The 26,165-nt window shown below is 41.5% G+C and overlaps 1 protein-coding gene across 1 annotated transcript; it reads right to left on the bottom strand.

Annotated features, from left to right (window-relative positions):
- Positions 1 to 230: 230 nt before the first annotated feature.
- ANKRD1 (ankyrin repeat domain 1) lies at positions 231 to 25,238 on the bottom strand. The gene is made up of 9 exons (XM_086921975.1): positions 25,101 to 25,238; positions 24,156 to 24,335; positions 20,953 to 21,090; positions 20,742 to 20,849; positions 11,709 to 11,807; positions 8,622 to 8,720; positions 8,115 to 8,213; positions 7,714 to 7,812; positions 231 to 1,301 (listed from the first exon to the last, which is right to left on the bottom strand). Exons 1-9 carry the CDS (start codon positions 25,122 to 25,124, stop codon positions 1,191 to 1,193), a joined length of 957 nt encoding a protein of 318 aa, XP_086778101.1. The 5' UTR covers positions 25,125 to 25,238; the 3' UTR covers positions 231 to 1,190.
- Between the last annotated feature and the right edge of the window lie 927 nt (positions 25,239 to 26,165).

The following is a 26,165-nucleotide window of genomic DNA, read 5'->3' as shown; positions in this document are numbered from 1 at the left end:
GGGTCAAGACTGAGTTGCATACAGCTGGATCTGAACTGGGGTGGTGTGATGAGCTAAATAATGGATTCCACCCAGATCTGTGACTGGGATGAGTGTCTGAAAAGCTTCAGCGCTCCGTCCATCATCTCCTTGTGTTTGCATATAACAAGAAAATGGGCATGCTGAGTTTCTGTGGGCAGTAATGAATGTGCGACTACATTCAGCATCATTTGACACTCTGAAACACAATGTAGAAAGAGCCAATCAATTTATTTAATTTTTAAATACAGACCATTAATACAAAATGTACAGAAATTGCAGTTAAACTGTACAAAAATACATCACTCATTTTGCTTACGTTGACAGCAGAATTCGGTGCGATACCTACCACAGCCATAGTGTGGTTCTTTTCTCCAATGCCCTGCTTGACTTCCATTACTTCCCTGCCCACGTGGTCCTTAACATTAACCTTTAAAACCTAATCTTTCTCAAAAACATTTCCAAGTAAGATTTTAGATTCTAATGAAATACCTCTTCTCTTCGTGTCACTTCTGCCACTTACTTAAACAAATTGTGTAAGGCAGGAATTGCTGTCTGTACTTGAATTTTTTAGTATTTTATACTTGTGCATCACACAAAGAAGCCCCAGCCACCAATGCCGCCTTCAAAACTCACTACTGTCTCACAGTCGGAGAACTGAATTTGCTGAAATATTATCCCGATAATTTCTATTTACAAGAAATTGCTATTAAAACATGAGTCCGAAAGTTTTTTTTCCCATTGAAAAAGCCGTGCAGTGCTATTGACTGATTTAAACAGAAATGTGAAAATGAATAAAAAGCAGTTATAATGACTTTTTGGTTACAAAGTTACGGATGAACCTTTATAGATCATTACCTAAAAAGAAGTAAAAATAAATAAATAAATAAATATAAATTCATAAATTAAGCCACTTTACGTGAATGTGGTGGAATATTTAATGTTCTCAATAAAGTCAGTCTTAATCAGGACAATCAACCACACATCTTTGCCAAACACTGTAAAGTGTAAATGGTGACAACTGCTATAAGATTTATAAATTGAATGTTGTTTCTCATTTTTTTTCTTGTATTTTGGATAATCGTTGTGGTTGTATTCTCGTGTTTGTGGTTGTTCCAATGCAAAACACAAAATCAATCAGGAATTCATTTAAAGTGCTTGAGCGACTTTCTTCAGAAGGTGTCTATAGGGGAGCTTTTGTATGGCTTGTCTTGAAGTCCATTGAGAAGTTCCTTGGTTCCATTCTGCCACTGAAGAACCAGCTCCATTGGAGTTTTCTCTGCCTGTTGTGAACAAATGGAGAGAAATGATTATGCTGAAGATCACGGAGGATTCAAAACATTTTCAAGGATTCATATTCCATGTTTTATTTGCATGTAGCACCGGCAGTGGCGGCTCCTTCACTAATGCAGAGGAGCATCGCCCTACTGCCTTCCAGCAGGAAAAGAAAGGAAAAAAATAAAATGATAATAACTTAATATTTTCATTATATTTTACCCTCCTGCTGCGGCAGCTTGCAGGAGGGGCGGGGTGGCAGATCAGGGGAGGAGTGCTAAAACTCTCCTTCAGTGCGCAATGACTCTTTGGCCTCTCGGGCCGTCCAAAACAGTGATGCACATTGTCCCTGTTCTCCATACAGGCTGCATTACAGCCTGCGTGGAGAACATGCCCACCCCTCCAGCCACTGGCTGAGCGCCGTGTCACGGTGCTCAGACCAATCACAATGCAGCAATGTTGGTCAGGGGAGCCTGTGTGCCGGGTGCTTCCTGTTCCTGGAGTTGACGAGAGCAGGAGCAGGGATGCGGGACCCGGCAGAAGGTAAGTGTTATTTTAGCACTGACAATGCACTCTTTGTTGTATAAATGACTATGGGATAATATATGGTTTCAGAACAGTAAAGCTTGTAGTTAATGAATTGAAAAAATGTCAGACCTTCAGAAACGTCTCAAAACAGCTGAAAGTGATTTGTTTTAAAATGTAGCATCTTTCAACTATATATTACTTTTGGATGTGGATCATCAGTGTTGGAGCTAAAATAAGCATGTTTAGCATTATTTTCATGCTCTAAAAGAGACCAGACACAAGGTCTTGAGGATGAGTAACAGTCAATAAAATTGCCTTTTTGGTGACTTTGAGGCCTTAAAAAGTATTGAATCGTTATTGGGTGTGAAATAAACATGTGGCCTCATGTAACAATCTAAGTACCGTAAGACCTAGTTGGAGAGTAATGATTGGTCTTTGCCCTGTCTAGATTAGCCAAATAATTAGCCTTAAATGGGAAAATGTGACTTTAAGAGGATAATGGCACTCCTTGTCATTTATAATAAGTTAATACTTTATATTATTGGAATTTTGAAAGTCCCTTGCTATTGTGCCTCTTTATGGTCACAGAACTTTTCAGAATTAGCAATATTCTAATAACATATAGCAGGGGCGCTTTCTCGCATGTACACAATGATATGCGGAGCTACAGAAGACAAGATTGGCTATCTGCCTGATGATACCACTGACGATCATAGTACATATTTTTATGTATAGATGATAAAGGAATGACAAGGTGCTTATTACACTCATGACAAAGCTGAGTGACATACAGGAGGAGTAAAGAATACTTGTTGCGATTAGCTCAGATACTGTTCGAATATACAACAAGCACATGGGATATGTGGTGGGAGGTCTTGGCTGTAGGCCTACCTGTCAAATTTACTTTCTATACATAACATAAATCTATTCTCTTAAGTGCTCATTCAGCAGAGAAGGGACTTCTTGACGCTGGCAACATTTCATCAACTCAGTGGGACTTTCAGTGAGTTTCAGTGAGAACAAAAGGATGAAAATTTGAACCTGGGACTACAAGGTCAAACATAAGCTTCATAGCGGACATGTCATTCTACTAAGCCATGAGCATAGCTCCTGTATGGGATGTCACCCCCCAACCCCAATAAATAATTTCCTGTTTTGGTGTCTGGGTCTGGAAGCTCTGAGTGGGCATACTACTGTCTGTATTTTTTTCTGGCAAATTGGGGATGAGCTCAGTATCTTCTCTTGAATGGGTCCAAATTAAGCAACAAATCCTGACTTTCAGATTTATAGTTTTATAGTTATGAGAGAGTGCCATGTTATTTTGAAAATTGTAGGGGTGCGCCATAATCCCGAGTAGTCAGCACCCGCATATTTAGAGGGTCTTACTAAGGTAGATTTGAATAACATATAGAGTGGTGTTCATTAATCATGGACTAACGTAGTGTTTTGGTTAAAAAATAATGTGTGTTTAATGAAGAGAAATATAATCACATGTGAAATGTCGTATTTGTAATGAAATGCTTTTGAAGTATGCACGTGCTTATTAATGAGTGAGTTAGCGTAGGCTTTTAATATGAAAGATATATTGCTTACATTGAAAATAGAATTAATGCTTAAAGGTGAGAAATTGTAAATGTCATGATATGTTAGAAATGCATTTAATGTGCAAAGGTCTAGGAGATGTTGAAACCAGCAGAGGCCTTACTGTAATTTCTAAATCTGAGTCGAGAAGGAATGATTTTCTCTCTTCGGGAAAGAAGCTGTCCTCAGCAAATATTAAATTGTAACTTTGAATGTTTGCAGAGATGTTCCCATGTGTTTCAGCTTGAAGGTGCAAGGCCACAAGGCTCGTTAGGTAGAAGGGTTGATTGTTTAGGAGTTAGGATAGTAGGCGCGAGTGTAAAGCAGCTGCCAAAGAATTTGGGAGTGCAGCATTCAGCTGAGAAGGTGCCGGGAACCTAAGGACACACCAACGGACGCTTGATGGAGAGGTGCCATGCTGGAAAAATCCAAAGATCTGTACCTGCCAGAGTGGCGTACCTCTGGGCGTGTCAACTGTTTTTGGGATTTTGTAATAGGAACAGCACCCGAGGGTGGAGAGCAGAGTTTGTTAGGAAGTTGACAGATCAGGATGTAGGTAATTGTAGAGAGAGAGAGAGAGTATTGGGAACTTAGGGCAGAGTGGGGTGTAAGAAGGACCATCTTAGAACGATCTCGATAGTTAGATTATCTGCCTAAAGAAAGTGAATGTACTTCTTTGGAAGTCTTCATTGCTGACACCTTTACTCTGATCTGAAGGGATTGTTAAGTAGGGATGTCACTTTAGAATAGTGTAGGGACAGACTAATCATTTTCCTTTTCTTCTGTAAATGCAGTCCAAACTTCAAGCGGGGACTGTTCTGGGTTTGCCTAATGTTACTCGAATTGAGTTTGCGTTTTATTCTGAGTCGTCTGAGAATCCTGGTTGGATTATGTTTGTATTAGTGCTAGTCTATTTTCTGAACCTCTTGCTGAGGTGTTTGTATGTTCAACTATTTTTGGCTTTATAATAAATCTTCAAAATTTCAGTTCTTAGTCAGTGGTCTTTTGAGTTCTATTTGGATTTGATTGTAAAGCTGTTCAAAGTTATCATTGAAAATCTTCCCTTTATACTTCTAGATCAGGGAAAAAGGTTCAGTCGACCTGGTTTGGGATTCTAGAGATGTGTAAGAAAATCTAGATGAGAATCCCAGCTTTCCCAGTTATATAATGTACTTCCTTTTTGTGTTCCTAAACCTCAGTGTGAACCTTTTCCAATGCTTTGTGGTAGCAGGAGTCTGGAGAACTCCTCTCAGGCTCCACCAGCCGCATGAGGTCATCGAGTTTAAAAAAAGAAGAAAGATCACTTGCAGATGCCTTGCTGGTGAACTACTGACTGTACATAGCATCTCATTCAAATGACTTACTGTCATTTGCAAGCCCAGGTTTTAACTGCTGACACTTGCAAGGTGACAAAAATAACCGTGGCAAAGAACCAGCCGTACTTGTCAAGTGAAGAAATCCGTGTGAAATCTTGGCCACCTTTCCACAGCACTGATGTAACTATTATTTCTTAACATGGATCGGTCTGTTGAAGCGTTCTTGGGCATATTTATGTATTTCCTACCTTTTGAGCAACATTTGCAGTAAAGAAGATAAACTATATTATTAGTATATTTTCATATCTGTGGGTGTGTAATATATATATATATATATATATATATATATATATATATATATATATATATATATATATATATATATATATATATATATATATATATATATTTCACCAGTTCGGCTCCAGTTTAGCAAACCCCTGGCGCTGCTTACTCCGGTGCAGTATTCCTCGGCCGAGCCCAGCCTTAATCAATTGCACACATCTCTCCTCAAAAAGAAGAATTGAATACGCACTCACAGAGACATTATGATTTCCCACGATTTATTTCCATTTGGTACTCAGTTTCCCAGCACAAAGCACTGACGCGTTTCGCTGTGCACACACAGCTTTCTCACGGTCAATACACAGACATTACTGAGCCCCTCCTATTTCAATAGGGTACCGCCAAAACTTTACTTTGAAAAACATCACTTCCTGTGTACCTTACAGCGGAAGTGACATGGGAATTGTAGTTCTAATTACATTTTGGACTACTATTTCACAAGTGATGCTAAAGTAATGTTATAATGTTATAATTCAGGTCATACAATCAGGCATTATGATACCACGTATATCTTATGTCTATTTACTTCATTCTTTTGTTTGTATTACGATTTACGCACATTTTCCTACACATCAGAAGAAAATAATAATAGTTTCTGCCCTCCAGTGGGCCGGTCTCTTTTTGTTATGCATTACTTGCCCAACAACAAGTAAAATAATGGGTAAGCACCCTCAAGTAACTTATAGAAGATCAAGAAATCTCAAAGACAGACTAATACAGAGCCATTACAAGGACCACACCAAAAAAAAGAAAGGCATACAGTGGATGAAAACAAAAGGATTCATCAAATGCAAACACTGCAAGGTGTGTCAAATAGCTGTGAATAAAAAGAAAGTGACAATGCCAAATAACAAAATATGGAAAATAAAGGAACTAATAAACTGTCAAAGTACCCATGTAGTATACGTGATAGAATGACTCTGTGAGTGCGTATTCAATTCTTCTTCTTGAGGAGAGATGTGTGCAATATATATATATATATTCCAATGTTGGGGAAATATTACGAATATATTTTAAGGAGTAATATTCTTGAGCATGATAGATCATGTTTAGCAGATGGATTTAATTGTTTCCCACTGTTTTTCATCATAAGAGTTCAAATCTGTGAAAATATTATTGGATTTTTGGGAGAATGTGAATTGCTTATTTAAAATTATTGTGCTATATTAGGGCGGACACTGTACTGCTTGTGGTGAAAAGGGAATGTGGTTAATTTAGTGATTTTCAGATTTGTTAAGGAATAAACTAAGTGGAAGATGCAGTCATTTGTAAGGTAAGTACTACTAGAGCGAGAGGTTGGGATACAGACAAGACACTAACAACTGTGATGAGTTCATTAGCAGTGTCATCTGCAGTTTGTGAGATGCCCTACTTTGAGAGTCGCATATGCATGACGCCTATTGTGACCTTCACCAACAACTATCTGTGTGTGAATAAGGGATCCATATTGCGCCTGTATGTTGGGATAGCCTGTGGTTATTGCCCCAATGTAGCAAGAAAGTTGGAGGATCAAGATGGAGGACGTTCCCCAACACTCCGGCATGTAGTCCTAAAGTAGGAGTTCAAGGTGGAGATCTAGACTGGAAGATGGATGTTCAGTGGGAATGCGAGAGTGTGGCTAGTAGATTCTAAAGGAGTTTCTCGGTCCTTTTGGGTACAAGTTTGAATGCCCATATGTTGTGAATTTACATAACAACCGTCTCTACGTGCAGGTGTAATGTTTCATGGTATGTGGTGTCCTACAAATGGATGTGCATGCATTATTTCAAGGGGTGTAATGTGCATGTGTTTCTGTGTAAAGAGGGAGTCAAAGAATGGGATCTGCACTAAGGATGTGGTTAAGTGCAACCCTGCAGGGATCGCCATGCTGCAATGTCAAGTCATACTATCTTCACCAATACAGATGAGTGTGTTAATCAGTTAGTAACTGAAGGATGAGATTGTGATGCCAATGTTGAGTGTGTGTGATAGAGTTAGGCATATGATACTGTGTGTCTACCCCTCTAGCTTATATCAAGGTGTCATGTTTAGTATTACAAATTACGGGTATCAAAGAATCAAATATTTATTTGAAATCTGATTGAGCCGGTATCGTGAGTATAAACATAGGTATGTAATTGTCTTTATCTGCCATTACATTCTATAAAGCGCTGTACCACTCCATTGAGTTTACTAATCTGCAGGTGAAAATCTGAGAAGTAGAGCAGTGTTTATTGCTACCAGCAGTGCACAACAATTTCACATTTTTCAACAACTAACATATCAATAATTTTTGTTATCAGTAGTAGGTTTTTACCACATGTGAAGGGAACCGGTCCAATCCAACTCTATGACACTTGTTGCCATTGCCAGGTCTGTAGTGCCAATATCTTGCCCGCACTACAGATTGTGGTTGACGCTCCTGGTTTTTACAGCTGGTAGTATTTACCATTTAAGATAGGCAATGAGATGGCTGACTTTCTCTAATGAAACCACTGTTATGCAAATAGACCCCATGTTCCAATGGGTAACTAAACGTCAGAGAAATTTGAAAACATGTATCTACCTAAACCTTTGTGCTGTGCACTCAAGTTCATGTTACTGGCTTTAGACAATCAACGGACTGTCAAATCGCATTTATTTCTAGATTATATTTAGAAGTCAAACTTACGTCATTTCTGATTGTTAGGTTTGCCCCGTAAGTAATCAGCAGCCTCATCATTTTGTATCGATTTAGTCTCACCCCATCATGCATCGGTGTGTCTCCTTCCTGAAAGGACAAAGCATGCGGTCACACCTGGTTCTTTGTGCACCACACTGGCTCTACTGAACACATGGCTGAATAACATTACTACAAGAATTCAGGGCTTGGGAAAAGATGGTGACATCTTGGAAGGTTGCAGCACATAAAGCTATAAATAATACATCCAAAAGCAATAATCTTGTGCCGGAGCCAGGACTAAAAATAGGAGGGTGTCTGGTGTCTGAAGCAATGCCACACCAGTGGAGAAGATTTCCATCACACGAGCAATTGAAATAGAGGCTACTGTAAAGTGTATTCGGTTTACTCACCCTGTCTTTGGCGTTCAGGTCTGCTTCGCAGGCAATAAGATGCTCGCCACACTCGTACTGCCCCGTCCTGACAGCCACGTGCAAGGGAGTACTGAGCAACTGCGTTTTAGGATAGAGTGTGCAAAGAAATTAGTTTTATGCATGCAATTAAAATTAAAATAAAAACACTACACTAGTAACATTCGTCTGTAAGTCAAATTTGCAATGAACTGTTTCAAAAATATATTTAATATTTTAACTTTAACGCAGAATTTCCACGCGATGTAATCCAGAAGTAAGGCTTCCACAATAAACTATATTATTGTGCAATGTTTGCAAGGTTTGGTCAATTAAAAGAAAGTCCCAGCTTCCCATCAACATTTGCAAAAAGAAAAAACTACTTAGGGGAAATAACGAAGTTAGACTGAAGGAACACGCTGGAAAATATTGGCTTGGATAGTGCTTCTAATGCACTGTGCCTTTCAAAACCTGTCCCCGAAATATTAGCCTTCAAGGCGCACGTCATACCTTGTCTCTGGCATTTATGTGTGCTCCTTTGTTCAATAAAAGCTTCAGAGCATCCAAGCTCCCACCTCGGCAAGCCCAGTGAACAGCGGTGGATTCCAGCTGAAATTAAAAATAAAGAAAAGCACGCAAAGAGATGTAGTTGTTTTTCATTATATCTTCATAAGCCAATGAACACTTCATGACGTTATTTTGAAAAAAAGGTTTATTCTTTCCAACCAGTTTCAAGCTTGCGATACTAAGAGTAGATCACTCAAACTATCCGCCAGGTAAAGGCGAGTCACATTTCTGAAACGCATTATAATTTACCTATCAGTGAATCCTGCACTCACCTACTTTATTACAGTCAATGGAACATCTGCTTGTCTATCCAAATGGATTTGAGATTTTGGATTGTAATGCTGCTGCAGGATTGTATTAGGAACCAATTATATGCGAGTTCAGCGAACGTTTTTTTTTGAGTATACAGAAAATTGTGGCGCTCAACACTCAACGGTAATGCTAAGGAGAAAAGGTAAGGGGTAAAAGAGGTAAGGTTGGTGTGTCTTCGTCAGAGGAAGAACTACAACCTCTGAGAAGAGAGAGAGTGGGGAGGCGCCCCTCCTCCGAATTATTCAAGCAAGGTCTAGAGCACACAAACAAGGTTGGATTTCTGTGAAGGTTATCACATGTATCAAGACCAAAGGATAAGATCGTCAACAGATGGTTCTCTCAAATAATTTATTTATATTAAAAAATGGTAGTCCTATCAAAGGATATCCAAAGAACAAAAAGGCCAGCCGACACGTGTTTCGTCAAAACGGGCAATTACCTGTGAATCTTCAGGGCTGAGTTCGTGTGAAAGAAAAGCAATATCGGGGGACCGGTGATAATTCCAACCCGGTCCTAGTCGGGTTAAGTAAAGAAATGGACCTTTGGCGGCCAGTACGAGGTGAAGCTGTTGTATTTCTATCTAGGACCCTAATTCGATATTCCCGATTCATGCCCTTATGTGGTTATAACAAATAGTTTCAGTATAAAGGCATAAGAATCATATCCATATTTAGTAATAGCCCATGCAGTCCAAAACACGGCAAGGCTACTCCCATAGACTCCCAGAAAGCACAACGTGTTCTTTAAACAAACCAAGCCTCCAGCAGCCCGGGAATTCCCATTGCTTTTGTTTTGATTTGCACAAGAACTCCTGGAGTCCAGAAAGAACTGTTAGTTCTTAGGGACGTCTTATGTCCAACCTTACGTCAAACCCGGCACCTTTCAGGTATAAATATACCAACGTTGCCTTAAGCAAACACACGGTGGTGGGGAGCAGAGCGACGTTCTACTTGCCCGAGAGCCCAACTGTTGCCAGAGCAAAAGGAGAACGCCCCTCCCTTCGACGCACTGAGAGAGACGCTGTCTTTTTCTCCAGCCGAGAAAATCCAGCTCCGGTGTTCCCAAGTCACCTTCGCGGGTTGCTGGGAGATCGAGTCCTGAGAATCGAGATACAAGACCTCCTTCATTCTATAACCAAGGTACGGAGCTGATTAAAGCCTTAGAGAGAATTCTTGATTCCGATACTTGGCAAAAACCTAACTTAACTTAAAACTGCAACTTACTTACTCCTTCCACGTATTAGGCTTAGGTCAGGTACACCGGGGTAGGCGTATCTTAGAAGCACCAGTTGAGTTTGTTAGTCAATGTTTTTATGTATGTATATATTTTATCCATTTTAAAGTATCATATGGCTAAGAAACCATATCAATGCTTTAACAGTATTATTTCATAATACTACTTTTACTGTACGCACTTTACTTTATAATAAGTATTGCAATAATGGCAATTCATTTCTCTTGCATGAGAAAGAAGACTGCTCAATAAAACAACACCTTTTATTGAAAACGCCCGTCTCTCTGTTTCTCTGCACTCTGGTGAAACTAAGGATGCACGATTGACTGAGTGAAATACCTGTCTATTGTTTTCACACGACTCTAGAGATACACTCTTTATTCTGAGGTAGCAAAGTTGTCATGTTTATGCGGTTGTCAGAAACTAATCCCTTCTTGTCTAAATCAGGACGGTTAACCCTTTCCTGAACATTCGAGAAAGTTTCTAGTGACCTCTGAGCTAGCTGGCAAAACTAATGAAGTCTAACATAGTCAGTAGAGACCTAGATGACCTCAGTCCTACGTCTATACTGCTGTTTATGTTATTCCAATGCGCAGAGCCTCTTGGGAATATAGGAACTACACTACAAAACCTTCGTACAATCAAGGATTTTTGAAGACAGGCGGGTAATGCCGTCTAATGCTCAGCGGTGGCTGTGTGCCAAAGCTGAAGTGGAGCTGTCTGAGGTTACTGGTAACCTCAGACAGCTCCACTTCAGCTTTGTGGGTTGGGATGTAGTCTAATCCTGAGGCAAATTTTAATGAGGAAATCATCACGGACTGCCTGAATTTAAATAAGAGACTTCCATTCCGTGGTTGGCCTAGATACATAAAGCCTGTGATGCACTGAATAGTTCAATTTTATGTGACTCGCCACTCACAATTAGGAAATCACATAAAATGAAGGGTAAGTCACTGTTTGCAGATATCTGTCGCTCTCGGAGATTTGAAAACAAACTGAACAAGATGACTGTAAAAGCATATTGTGACTTACTTGAATTTCGATTTACGGCAGGTTCCATGGCTAGGCTTCTATTTTTCCCGAGTGTCAATGCCCAGGAGATAGCGTCAGAGGCTACCTGCCCTTGCGATGATCATTCAGGTCAATCCGTAATGCATTTTATGTTCTTTTGTATGTATTTTAGACCATATTTCAAATTATTTATTAAACCGATTTTAAAAATCGGAGGTTTTGGGAAGTGCAGGGATGCATTGTTTTACCGCCTTCTCTTAGACTCAGATGAAGTATATTTCGGGGTCTGTGCCTTCTTAAAAGCTGCTGTAAGTTCCAGGAGAATAATGGAGGGTGGTTATTAGGGCTAAGTGTGGGGAATGATATTTATTTGATATCTATTATGTACCGACTAAAGTAAGTTTTTAATTGAATTGAGTCATAAAATCGAGTATATTTTCATTTTCTTATTAAAAAAAAATCAGAATCACGTACCATATCTCTGAATTCAATCTTCGCTCCGGCCTCTATTAACTTTTCTACAATGGTCATGTGTCCTTCTGAGCATGCTCTGTGCAGTGCTGTACGTTTGTACTGAAAAAAAATAGGAGACCCAAAAATGCATTAATATATTTAAGATATATACAACAATCATGATTGCTTTATTAACATTGGACAGACATACGGCTTTGATGCGAAATATCCTACTATAATTCTTATATTATTAACACAAAATATGCGGTGCATATATTAATCAAGCACATTAGTCGTCGGTGTCTTTAATTGATGTATAATTTCATGTTGATATATGGAAAAAACAATGCGTTTTTTTCTTCATAAGCAACGAGACAGTGAGTGCTGCACATCCACGTCTATCTGTAAAAGAAATCTGTACTGGGGAGGCATGTGCACATATGTTACATTGGGAATCCACTCATAACCCAATAATGGTGTTCTGTGCTACAATCGATCATAACATCACAAATGGCACCAGTAACAACAACGCCCCGGGCAACATCACATTGATGCAAGGTCAGAGAATGGTCTAGTGAGTGTGTGAGGTGCCACATGTTCTCTGGATCACTTACATGAATTGCACCTTTGCAAAGCAATTTTACACCAATATTTGCACTAGTCCACTGGGGCAAAAAATGACACCACCGACGAACTAGTACAAGAATGGCAATTTTTGACACTCGGTCAGGAGGTTGATGGACATGTCACAGTGAGACTCCCCTGGACTGGTGCATGTTCTCCGCTTTCACCTTCATCTCTCTCTTTTACTTTGCCCATTTTGCTCTAATACCATTCTCTGCTTTCTCCTTCACTTGATCTCTTCTCAAATCTTCTGTTCTCTTCTGGATCCTTATTGGTCTGATGTCCCTTTTTCCTCATTTCTCTTTCCCTTTCCAAATTCCCTCTACTTCATCCACTCCTTACCCTTCTCACAGCAAACCATTTCCTGTTTTCCTTCAATGCACTTCCTCTTTAGATGTACTTCTTGGCTCTCTCATCTTCAATTAGAGTGAGCAGCTCCTTCTATGTAATTTCGGACAGAGTTTCCAGTCCTGGGCTTTGTGCATCAGCCTACTGGATTCTGGGTGTTGTAGTCTTGTTTTATTTCCCATGAACTAATTAAACTGACAGTTTACATATGGAGATAATATTATTAACATTGAATTCGTAGGATATCTCATTTACAATACTGCGTGCCACCAAAGCAGGCAACTTCGAGATATGTGTGTGTGTGTGTGTGTGTAAGAGTTTCGATGCCTGGACGGCTATTCACAGCCACACGAGTATCACCTAAGTGATGGTCTTGAGGCACGTACTGTTGGGTGTGATGCCAACACAAGGCTGATGGAAGATAAGCGGGTGGGGCATGGGGAGATATTTGGTAACAGGGAGATATGATGTGGTTTTTCCTGGAGGTATGGATCAATGTGTACGTAAAACAAACAGCTTAACACAAGGTGTGCAGAAATGTACACATTCATTGTCAAGGCACAAGTCGTAAAAAAAGAAGTGCGGAGACGCTGTCACCGGAAGTGACGTCACGACAGGAAGTGGCAGTCACGAAAGGTGCCGAGCTCCTCGTCCCCGAGAGGCCAAAGAGTGAAGTCCAGCTGTTTGGCAGGGGGGACGGTGTCCCCCCGGTAGAATAAGTGGGGGGACGCCGTCCACTCGCGTGGTACCCCGACTCGAGCCCTGTTCATTGTTCTCCATGCCTTTGGGCCATGCCTGGATCTGCACCCAGAGCGTGCAGTCTTAGATCAGACATATTTTATCTTGGTGTGGATGGATTCCAGGCTGATGACAGGCCTCCAGGGTTATTACATATAAATAAGCGAGAGTGTTGGTAGTCTTTGAATAAATAGTAAGAGGTATCCAGTACAAGTAGCATGTCTCCGTGCCTTCTTTGGGGTTATTTTGTCCTGCAGTGAGGCATTCTAACCTCAATTTACCATTCTTGGCATGCAAAGTTACATGGCCAGAAATTACTTCTTATGGCCTGTTTTAAACAGCCTAGTCTACCCACCTACTTCTCAAATATGGTGTTAGTTTGAGAGAACATGAAATCTCTCCTTCCCTTCACACATCCACTACCTCTGAAGGGCATTCTAACTTCTTCAAGCTCGTTCTATCCTTAGCGTATTTGCTTAGCCTGACATCGTCACTGCCAGGGATGCAGACATGTGCCCGCTGAATAAGGACAAGTCAATCATTTCTATATTCATCCTCGCTCATCAGGAGTCGCTGACAGGCTGCCAGATAGGGAGAGCTGTATATCTCATACAAGCATAAACCAGGCCGACCGTGTTGTACTGTGGCTACTGAGTTAGCCCGTACCCCCGAAATAAGCACGAGCTTGTCCCTTAGTTCTTCATGGGTTTAGTGTACCCCAATCGTTCTTCTTATTAAGTGTGAACAGGATATTTAATTTCGGCGCTGTATAATTTGTATCTTTTTATATAATTGTGGGTGCCATTTTTAAGGTGCACTGACTTCAAGAAACATCAAATAAGTAACGGTGAGGCTTGACAATCACTTTGTGGCTGTTATGTTGTCATTTGTCTGAGGGGTGATTTAATAGGCGTGTTATGTTTTTTGTTTAACCTGCAGCATCTCTCATGACAAGGTTACAAGAAGTAAAACCTGTAACCCTCAGGTGAAGTCTGTCATGGCCACCGGGGTACTGTGCTGTGGCAGATTAAATTACAGCGGGGATTCTATTCTGGTAGAGCCACATATCAGACAATTCCAGCCACTTCACATTTAACAGGACAATACATCCAAGCACATACATATTCAACTTTGTCAAATAGATGCAGAATCAGCTGTTTTCCAGTTTTATCTGTTTTGCCACATATAACATAATATATTGTGTCTAAAAAATATTATCAGATAAATATTGATGCTATAAATATTCCTGAATTAGATCGAGCCTCGCACATTGGGAAAAGGCATACCTGAAGCTTCTCATTGATCATGGGTACCGCCATGTGTGCAGAGCTGGCCTTTGCTAAGATAACGCCCTGGGCATGGGCAGAGAGAAATATGGCGCTCTTGCTGATGGTAGTGAATTAAATGAGACAGCGGGTAGGTCCCTTTTGTGTTCACTGGTCAGTACAATGATAATTAGCAGGGACTGGCCCCTGAAGACAAACCTCCCCGGACCTCCCCCAGCTCACTTAAATTACCAATAGCTTAGCTGCCTCACGGAGATGATGATTTTGTTGTATGCCAGCAGGGGTCAGAAGGTGGGGGGAAGGGGAAGGCAAGGGAGGGAGCTAAAAGGGTGTTAAATGCATCACTCGCTGTATGATAAGGAAGGACTAAAACCACTTTAAGGGACATATTTACAATAACTGGCGCATCCCTGCAAATCAGCAGGGATGCGCTTGTTATTGTGCGCACAGCTCCGCCATCATGGATGCGCCGCATTTACACTGCGGAGCACCATGGGGCAAAAACAGCACAGATGCGAGACGCATCTGTGCCTGAAAAAAGGGCTGCATTGCTGGAGTTGCGTCGCAAGCACGACGCAGCTCCAGCAATTCTCTGGGGGCCCTATCTAGTTAATGCTGCGTCAATCCTTACGCCTGCTTCAGGCAGGCGCAGGGTTTTGACGCAGCATGGGCCTAAAAGTGATGGAGTGAAATGTTGTAGATTTCACTCAGCCACTTTTAGGAGGCGTTCCTGCGCCGGCACGCCCCCCTCCCCACCCCCTGCACAGGAACGCCTACATGTGGCACAGGGCATTACAACGTGACGCGTCACGTTGTATGTACCCCCGCACCATGGAGCAGGATTTGTGCCGCCACTGTGTCACAAAAGTGATGCAACGGCGGCGTAAATGAGGAGCAAGGGGCTTGTAAATCTGCCCCTCAGTGGCAAATCAGACAGAAACGAACAGGCAAGGACGAGGCTGGAGCAAGATGCGAAGGGTGCTGCTGTTGGTATAAACTTAATGTACACACAGGAGTGGACCGTGCAGGTAAGAGCAGTAGGGTGGGGTGGGCGAAGTCGACAAGGAAAAATAAAAAAAAGATAAAGAGCAAGGTAAGTGGTTTTATTTTTTTTATTTGCATTTTCCCACATTGTCTGTTGACTGCCCCCTACCCGCCCCACTACTCTTACCAGCATGGGCCGCTCCTATGCCCACAGCTCCATGCACCCCTCAGCAAATTTGCGTCTCGGGCCTGTGCCCAGCACTCCCATGCTAAAGGCCAACCCTACATGTGTCAATACCTACTGTGTCCTTGAGTGAATCCCACTAGCCCTTTGCTCAGAGGCCCCACCTCCTCACATACAAAATAGGCAAATTATTAATCTCCTCTGCCATTCACAGCATTGTGGGGATATTCTAGACATCCACGGAACATGGTTTGGTCAGTAGAGGTCACCAGTTCCATGAGATTTTCAACAAAATTCGTTCCCCGCCTTTCAGTCCCAATCATTTGGTACAGCCTTCCAGTTCAACTGCTAATGGGACATACAGCTGTATTCTCCCCTTAATTCACTATACGCCTAACTTCGCCTCGCAGAACCACGACCTCCGCCCTGCATGTGCCTACAACTGCATTGCTCTCCATAATTGTGTTTAACCACCAAGTTAACGTAAACCGTGACCAATAGAAAGCACTTGTAGCCCTTGGGGCTTGGTCAACTCTCTATAGAGACCGCAAAGAAACGTCAAAGTACCCTAGACATGCCCAGTTCCCGCATTTGATATGGCAGTATTTGTTGTATTCAGTGTAGCCCTATGGAATCTACTCAACTCACAAACATATGGCCAACAAGCACCTGAGAACTAGATCATGTGTTACACAATTTTCGTAGCGTATACGCTGAACCCTCCCTAATTGAAACTGAGGAAGGGAGTGGCATTGACTACACAAACTCTAAATACTTGATACATCTGCATTCTTGTGAAGATGCACACCAAATAAAATTGTGGCTTTATAATGTGATCTTCTAAGAAAGCAATTTCAACCATTGATTGTTCATTAGACGGTTGATTGGCTGCCCTTAAACATGTATACAAAAAAACACTTGTTTTGGCAGTATTCCCTAAGGAGCTTTTTTTGTATCTACAGGGTTTAGAATTGTGCAAGTGAACAATGCCTAGTTAATCGTAATAGGAAGAATTATCATGTTACATGCATTTTACACACTGATCTTTGCATAAAGCACTTAATTTTTTAAATAGTTTTATTCACATTTTTTTTGCAACAGGATCAATGATTAATTATCCTATCTATCACAGAAGAAACGTGTATGTGGCAAAGTGCATTTGCAGATATTTATCTTGTTTCCTTTTTGATTTTTGGAGGGAGTGGAAAGAGAAAGGATTGATGTTTACTTAATAAAATTGATTTTTACACATATAGTCTATGTGAAATAATAGATTTTCTTTTGCCTATTGTTAACCATCCACCTGCATTCTACATTTCTCTGTCATACATCCTTGGATTTAATCGTACTCTGATGAAATTCAAAAAAACATAAATAAATCCAGTTTACTTTGTGTGCCTTTAAACACATGTGAGAACAACAGAAATGTAAAAGTTCGGGCTCAACTTTTCCTATAGAAGCAGAACCAAAACAGATTTGCATATGACAGATCTCTGTTTAACCCCTCCCCTGCTGGTGACGGAACCCCTCCGTCATCAGCCGCGGTCGCGCTGTGCTGATGACGGATCGGTTCCATCATGGCCCGCTCGGAACGCCTGCGCGGCGCAGATTCCGCGCCTGCGCTGAACGTTCCATTGAGTGGGCGGGGCCGTGACGGAACCGCTCCGTCATGAGCAGAGTGCAACCGCGGTTGGTGACAGAGCGGTTCCGTCACCAGCATGCGCCCTCCGCGCGCCCCCCCCCCCTCCGCCCCCTTAGCACTGCGGCGGAATAGCCGCTGCAGTGAAGGGGTTAAAGCTGAACAGGGGGTGAAAAATGGTGAACTGGGATGCAGCTTGACCAATCATCTGTGGCTGAAAATAAGTCAAGCATTCCTCCCATCACTTTCTTGCTTGCTGTACTAGATGACCTAAGTGCACTGGGTATGTCTAGATGTGGGCCCCCTTTCTTACTGTGCCATAGGACTCAACCTGTACTTCACTGATGAACCCTAAGTAGGCTGAAACAAGTCTGGGGTTTCTGGTGTGCCTAACTAGAGGAGACCCGGCCTAATAATTTGGGCTTGGCCGTTCCTAATGGAGCAGAGCCTAGGTTGATTTTCATATGGTTGGTCTCTGTCTAGAGTAGCACGGTGGACAAAAAAGCATTAACTCACACTCCATTCACTCCTGATGACTGTTAGTTCAATGACAATCATAAGATAGATTCCATTGATTCATGTTAGCAATAAACTGAAGGGGTCACACATCCCTAGTATTTCTGTCTCTAAGATTATGTGATGACGTGGTGAGACACTCACACATGGCCATCAGTGACTCTGTCAGCCAACGTGTAAACAACAGTAAACTACATAAATCACACTAAAAAGAGACACTGCTCCAATGGAAAGATAAGCAAAGAAACACGTTGAATACACAGAGTTGGTGCCAGATAGACTTGAGCAATGGACACATCGAGCTTCCACACTAGTAGCTATATAGACTGAATGTGGCGTCACAGTGTTAAATCTTGATAAGATGTGACCTTATCTTGAGCAATGATCAAGGTCTGTACTAGCTGACATGCTAATACACTGTGAGTCAGAGGATTTGAAGCCAACATTAGCTTTCAAGCTGTGTTTTTTTGTGACTCTGGAAAAAAATTATAAGCTTCTGTATGGCTAAGTGAATCATTCTACCAAAGTGGTTTCAGGTGAACTAACTAGGTTGTGAACCTACTGAGAAAAATATGTTGTCTGCAAACCAAGGGGCATAATTGCAAGCCCCTATCTCCACCACAACATCACTTTCCTCGACGTTGTGGTGGTGATGGGGGCTGCGCCTTAGTCACAAGGCGGTGTTAAGCTGCTTAACGCTGCCTTGCGAAAAAGGTACCCTTACACGCTATATTTAGCGTGAAAGGGGCAAGCAACGTGTGCTGTGGTGGGCACTCCCCTGCAACACCCATTGATTTTGACGCTGCTCTATATTTAAAAGTGTGGCGTAAATATGGAGCAGTGCCAAAATAAAGACTAGGGAAAACCTGGTCTTACCCTGGAGCAACAAGGAGAAATGTTTAATTTCTCCTAATTTTTGCTGTTTCCATGTGTGCTGCGTTGTGCATCGCACATAGAAACCGAAAAACGCCATTGATTGTTTATGTGCAGGAAGGTGTCCCTTCCTGCACATAAACAATCATTAAACAATTATGTTTTGCAACTTCTATGTGTACTGCATTAGGAAGCACACATAGAAGTTTCAAAACCCCATTTCAGATTGTTCATGTGCAGGAAGGGACACCTTCCTGCACATTAACAATAATTCCCCTCAACACAGGCATTCTTGCACTATGGTGCAAGGGTGCCTGCGTTGGTGCTAGGCAGCTAAATAGGTGCCAGTGCAGGGGAAAACGCAAGGCTGCACTGCATTCTTGTAAATACTGGGCAGCCCTGCGTTTCAGAAGAGGCAGAGCGCAGCGTTAAGCCAAAAAGGCTAACGCCTCGCTTCGCCACTTCCTTGTAAATATTCCCCCAAGCATTTTGTGATTCGCTGTCGTTAGGTTCGGTACTAACATCAGTCATTGGGCTTTACATCTATCCATAGTGAGCTGTTGGGCATTTGGGCCTTTTTATGGTCTGGCTTGACAGCGCAGCAGTCACCAAACAATTATGTGAGTATCACCAGGAGAGGGGCTTTGGCTCTGCCCCCATGGTGGGCAGAAGTAGTGTGCTTCCATTAAAAAGTGCTTGCCCTCCACACAGCTGTGATCGTTTGTTTATTTATTCAGCTGTCTGAGATTGAACCTTTAGGGGCACACACATGCAATTGCAATACTATAAAAGTGTCTTAAATTACTAGATCATAAATGGAATTTCTCTCTGACAGCATCATAGATGGCAGAAGGGACGTCATTAAAGTACATGGATTTTTAGGTGTGGCTTGAAAGCCCATTCTTAAGCCAGATCAATTGACATTTCCAATGCGAGTTAGTGTCCGGTGATAGCAATTTAACTTAGCCCACAATTAGTTGCTGATTTTTTTGTTCCACTCACAGAAGGCAGAGGAGCAGCATTGTGATTTTTAGATGCAGTTGTGACTGCTCCTGCTAATAAGTAGTGGGGCGGGTGGGGGGTGGGCAGGAGGGGATGGGGTGGAAAGAAAACAGTTTCCTGCAGGCCGGCTGGCCAGCCGCCACCTCTCTTCCGTCCTCTTCTTGGCTTCTGTTCGAGCAGGAATCAGGATATGCAGCGTTGTGTTTGGTCTGAGTGCCATTGTTCGGCGCTCAGATGGGGAATGGGACACTGGGCATGTCTTCCACCCAGGCGGTAATGCACCCAGGTTGGAGAACATGCAAAGTGTATTGAATGTTTGGCCGGCCCCTGAGTGCCGGCCAAACATTCATGCGCACTTAGGAGGGGTGCCACCACTGCTTCCTCCTGCGCAGCTTAGCCCCGACCCACAAAACTGCCCCAGCACAGAAAACAAAACGATAATAACATCTCGTTATTATCATTTTATTTCTTTCCTTTTTTGCTGTGCTTTAACCCCTTCGGTGCTGCGGACGGCCCCTGGCCGCGCCATATGACAGTGGGCGTGTGTGGAGGACAGCCGGGGGCCGTCCAAATCCCGCCCACTCGCTAATTCGCCCATACAGCGGGAGAATGTGTGCAGCGTGCAAAGGGTTAAGGTAGTGGGATGACGCTCTTCCACCTTAGTGGAGGAGCTGCCCCTGATTTATTACTGCATGATGACTGCCACATCCACTGACTGAGTAGCTCTTCTCGTAAACTATATTAATATTCCTAAACTGAGGTAAAGCGAGTGAACATATTTGCAGACAAGAAAAGTACATTGTATTCACTTTGAACAATGATTAGCGAGAACAGGACGACCTTGTATAATATAAAAGTACCTCGTCACATGCATTAGGATCCCCTCCGTCTGACAGGAACTTCTCAACTACTGGAAGCTTATTTTCCAAGGCAGCTTTCAAGAATGTGACCAGGTCCACAGATTCAGTCTGAGGGAAGATGGGATACGTGAATAAAAATCTCGTCATAAATAGTTCTTTGAATGTCAACACTGCAATGCAGCCCAGAGGCTTCTTGAAACAAGACACTTACTATCACTTCCGGCTCCGGTTCTTTCTCCACAGGCACTTTAACCTTCTTGCATTTTTTCCTTTTTTTGAGTGTAATAATAGTTTGAAGATCGTCTAAGTTTTCAAGTTTTGGTCTCTGCTCGAGTTTCTTCTTTATGAGCTGAAAGGCACATACATTGAATTCAAAATGACAGGAGTAATTGTGGCAAACTCTTTTGTGGGTTTTTGAAGGAAAGCTGCAGATTTGTTTTTCTTTTCACAAACAATATTGCAGCTGCATTCCTCTTCCGACTGCCCTAAGCCCCTTTTCTATGTCTAATTATTTCCTCATGCATACCTACTCACTCGATTTATGATAGTCTAGCATTAGGTTAATCCCTTCCCTCTCTCCTTTAATTTACAGACCCCTTCAACCATCCAGCCTCCATGGTGTACAAGTAAAACATCCTTTACTGTCTCCACCTTGTCAATTTCAGTATAGGGCCTCCTTCTGTCATATTTGCCAATTAGCTCCACAAAAAAATCTTACAGTGCCTTAAAAACCATTGATTATCAGGTTCAAAGAGGATTTTTTTTTCTTTGAACATTTATTCAATTTGTGAATTATTCCTACTTTGCAGACAGAATGTTGCCATTCAAGTGCATTTAAACAGTCTGTGTAGGGCTCACTGTTTCAATCTACTTTACCTGGAAGTTTAGAGTTTACTCATAACTTATTATGTATCCTAATTCTTTGAAATAATGAAAACATATATCCACTATGTGTGAGTGTGGTTGGTACGAACTGATTTGTGGGTGCACGTGTGTGTGTGTGTGTGCTTTTGTGTCTGAGTATTCGAATGACATTGGGTGGGTCCTGAAGAGCTGATAACTTGCAACATTGATTGGGCTACGCTTCACTAATAAGCAGAGCACCCATGCACATTATGATCATTTTTGGAACAGTGGTACATGGACTTACATGCTTAGTTTATTAGGCAACTGGGTTTGATAATAATGTCTGCCTTTCAGTTTGGCGAAATATTGACTGTTCAACACCATTCCTCAGATTCCCGTCTGTGTTGAAAATTACTTTCTCCAATACAAATTGGTAGAATTTAAGATGTACATATTCAAGCCATTTTTCAAATTTTCTGATACAATTACCGATTCTCTTTTCCAACAGACTGTTGAAAATGAATATACTGTTCCACTTGTAAACTCAGAATGTCTGGTAATATGGGAGAAATAACCATAGACAGTGACTATTCTACAGTCTAGTAACAGTTGTGCTTGCTTTGTGATATGCACAATGCTGCAAGAATGCCCAATTTTAAATGTTATATTTATTAAGTCCACATACCTATTTATGGATTCATATACAATATTAAAAGTCATCAGTTATGATTAGGTTTTTTAAAACCAGGCAGCTAGCGGGTGTTTTAACTATGACACTGAGGTAAATATACAGATATTACACAGAGGGGTATACAACTAGTAAGGTATTTTTTAGGATTAAGCAAAGGTACAAACGTTTGGACAGGTTTTATTTAAAAAAAGATCCTTATAATCTTTAGGAATCTCACAATTAGGACAGGTTTTATTTGGACAGGTTTAATTTAAAAAAGATCCTTATAATCTTTGAGAATCTCACAATTAGGACAGGTTTTATTTAAAAAAGAACCTTATAATCTTTAGGAATCTCACAAAGTTTACAAAGTTAAAAAAACAAATAGCTGATTAAACCTTAAGTTAAATGTTGGCTGCAGACAAAAAATATGTTTAATGGGAGAATTTTCCCACAAAATAAAACATAAAAAAGTGTTGGCAAGAAAATGCTTTATAAAACTTTTTTTCCCCCAGACAACGTATTCTGTAACTGAAGCTCAGCAACTCGGAAGTAATTACAAATTGCATGATGTGTACCATCTTCACACAAATCTACAAATCCCTAGCATAATTTAGTAATGAAATATATATAGATATACCAAATCCCAAAACTGATTTTTATTTGCTTATTCTCTGTGTTATATAATTTCCATTGCAAACAGCTCGCTCTCTGACAGAGAGGCATAGGAAAGCCCTTCCCTCCCATACTAGAAACATAGTAAAAAGCTCCATTTTAGACATATATTTATCTGTGTTACTCTATTTCAGAGCTTGTTCACAATTCTTTCTCTACTCTTGAATGTTTTTAAGAGTTCTTTCCCTTTAGCTATATCATTTGGATCTCAGACTGATTTATTTGTCATTCTTTATACCTGAAAAAATAGCACCCACTCTTAAAGTCAGACTCATTATAACCAGGAAAACACTGCTTTTCTAGTAGATATTAGAAAATCAGGACTCAGGGAAGAAGTTGTTCATTTCCGACACTGTGTGCAGAGAGCTCAAGCTCTGGCTTTCACCAAATTGCACAAAGTCTGTGACACACAATAGAACCACACCAGCAGCAATGCCCTATGCAAATATCAGTACAATGACCCACTCTGATAGTGAGAGTGACATTGCTTTTAAGGAAGATATATTCCTTTTACGACAGTCAAAAGACTTTCTGTGATCACTAGTGAGGTGCTTATATTCAGTAGACTACCCAAATTCACCATAAGGCATATATATTTCTTTAAAGACTCTCAAAAGGTACATGCATGTGCCCGCTTCAATGCTTGTCTCACCTCAACTCAACTGGTAGACAGTGTGTTTTAGGACACGTTCTCAGATAGGGTGGCAGAGCAGGATTGCTCTCAGTGCCCTTTTGGTGGGCAGAATATATTCGGGCAGTGTTGAATCTTAGCATACTACAATTATAACAACCCAAGTGCAAAGTCCTGCCAGGTCTGCTGGAGGAGAGGCAAGATGGCGTCTATTGTATTTCCAGTGTTCTACTGCAGTAGCTTCTGAAATGTCTATTCTCAACAATATGGATGGGGGGGACTTGAGAAGCATATTAAGAAAACATCAAACTAAAAAGCAAATGAACCACTCTGAAGTACAACATCCTGGGACGGACTTTGATTATCTGCAGAAATGTAGGGCTTTAATAGCAGAAGGTGCTGATCATGTACTATCAGACTATCAGAAAGCAACATTTCACAACATAGCCAGATGTATCATCTCTCCAGAGAGGTAAATGCATATAGACTTTCAGACAATGTTTATGAGTATGTGTTCTAAAACAGAATATTCCCCTTGTGCATGGTGTTTTTAATGATGCTACAACAATCAAGCACAATGTTCCCGCCATACCTCGGCCTTTAGTTGTTTCTCGTCTTTGGAACTGGTCTTTTCCAGGGATGCCCAAGATTTGCGAAGGGGTTTCAAATCCTCCTGTTTCTCTAAAGTTACAGCACTTTCGTATTCCCCATTCTCAAGGCCACCTGGGAGGAACTCCTGTGTTTCTGAGTTTTCATTCTTCTTTCCTGTGACCTGCAGGCCAGAAAAGTTATCGTGAGTTGTAAGTAGACAGAAGTTGAAACAAAGCCAGGCATTGGCCCTTTACTCAAAAATCAAAATTTTTTAAATGGAAAAGCTGGGTACTCTCTTCGGTGCAGCCCAGTAACTTAATGTGGTGGAGACATGCCCATCTCCAGGGACCTCTTCTGAGGCCAATGGATTTAATAGGTGCAATTGAGAGATACTTACATTTAAAGAAGGCAACGCACAAGTTAACATGGATTAATACAGCACATGCTCTCTTTAGACCATACGTTCTCTTTAAAATCATAAACAACTAAATCATTGTTTTGTCACGGTTTGATTTGGGTGCTCTACAGGGCTCACATTTTTAAAAATCCAGACCACAATGTTTTTTGTTAAATTGTGGATGAATTCTTTTAAATAATGTTAAACTTCTCGGGGAAGTGTTCAACAAACTGAATTAAATCTGCTGTACCTATTAGTTCGGCTTAAAGTTTATTTTTCACTTTCTTTGAGAGAAATATTCTCAGGCACACCTAGATTTTTTTTTTGGAAGACATGAAATATGCATCTCATACACTATCTAACCAACATTAGAAATCTGAGTTGTACAGTTTTAGAAAAAATAAACCTCACAGGTTTGGTTGTGCAAAGTATAGTAAACAATTGTCACTTTCAGAACAGTATATATAAAGGTAAAAGACTGAGCTAAAAAAATGTGTTTTCTTCTTTAAAAAGTGCCCTGTTTCTACCATAAAATTAGGCAGCACCTACCAGTTCTTCCACTTTCAGCATCATGGTTGCCAGGTGATGTTGCCTGTGTTCCTCTGCGCAGAAGAATCCCCCCTAAGTGGCCAAGTCAGTTCTTCTGTGGGCACACGAGTCTGCGGACTTATATATATTTGTGAGGCCTCTGGCAGAGTGAGGTAATATTCCTTCCTGGGACAGCGCACGCTACCGGCCGGGCTCGGCCTCTGCGGTTGGACTTTGCTCATTCCAGACATGTTAAGTTGCCAGATCTAATGTCCCATCTGGAGACAGTGAGTTTAGGGGGCGGGAGGGGCCGGCAGAAAAAAAAAAGATGACACGACCCTCCAGGCTCACCAGACTGAATATTTGAATTGGTATGAAATGTGAGCCTTTCATTCCACTGGCAGTGACAGAGGGCCTCAGCAATGCCACCCATTCCGCCCAGCACATGCCCTGGAGGGACAGCTGTGTGCGGGTAACGTACCGCATCTATTTGCTGACTTTCAGATCAGGAGAGGCTGCCGGAAAAGGTAAACGGGCACGCACTTGTGGTCAAATCTGTCTGATAAACAGGCACGAGCTGGCATTCTGGCGAAGCGACTGTCTCTGTCGGTTTGAATTCTATTCATGGGCATGAACACGCCCGCAGGGGCAGGGGCGTAGCTTTAGGGGGGTGTTTGGGGGTGTAACACCACCCCTAATAAATGTATTTTCTGATAAGTAGTTGGGTACAAGTGCTTTCCTTCGGGTACTGTGATATGTCAGTCGGATTTCTCCAGAGATATTTACATAAACACATATAAAAACGCACACACACCCTCTCTGTTTTGAAAGTCCTCAAAATATTAGTTATATTACAAAATGTATTTTCTCTCTCAGTACTTTTACCAATCCGCGTGCCTATCCCTTTGCATTGTCTGTAAGGCACCCTCTGATGTGCCCTGCTTGTCATATAATATATTGAAACATTATATGCCAGTCTGATTGTCAGAAAACCTGGAGTTCACCCCCCCCCAAACTGACCAAGCTACGCCCCTGAGTGGAAGAGGCGGACAGAGGCCGAGGTGTTTAGCTGGTGCTAAAAAGACA

Source organism: Lissotriton vulgaris, chromosome 5 (assembly GCF_964263255.1).
Source record: "Lissotriton vulgaris chromosome 5, aLisVul1.2, whole genome shotgun sequence".
Taxonomy (NCBI): Eukaryota; Metazoa; Chordata; class Amphibia; order Caudata; family Salamandridae; genus Lissotriton; species Lissotriton vulgaris.
Note: the sequence above shows the minus strand (reverse complement) of the source record. Positions and strands in the feature narration are given on the sequence as shown.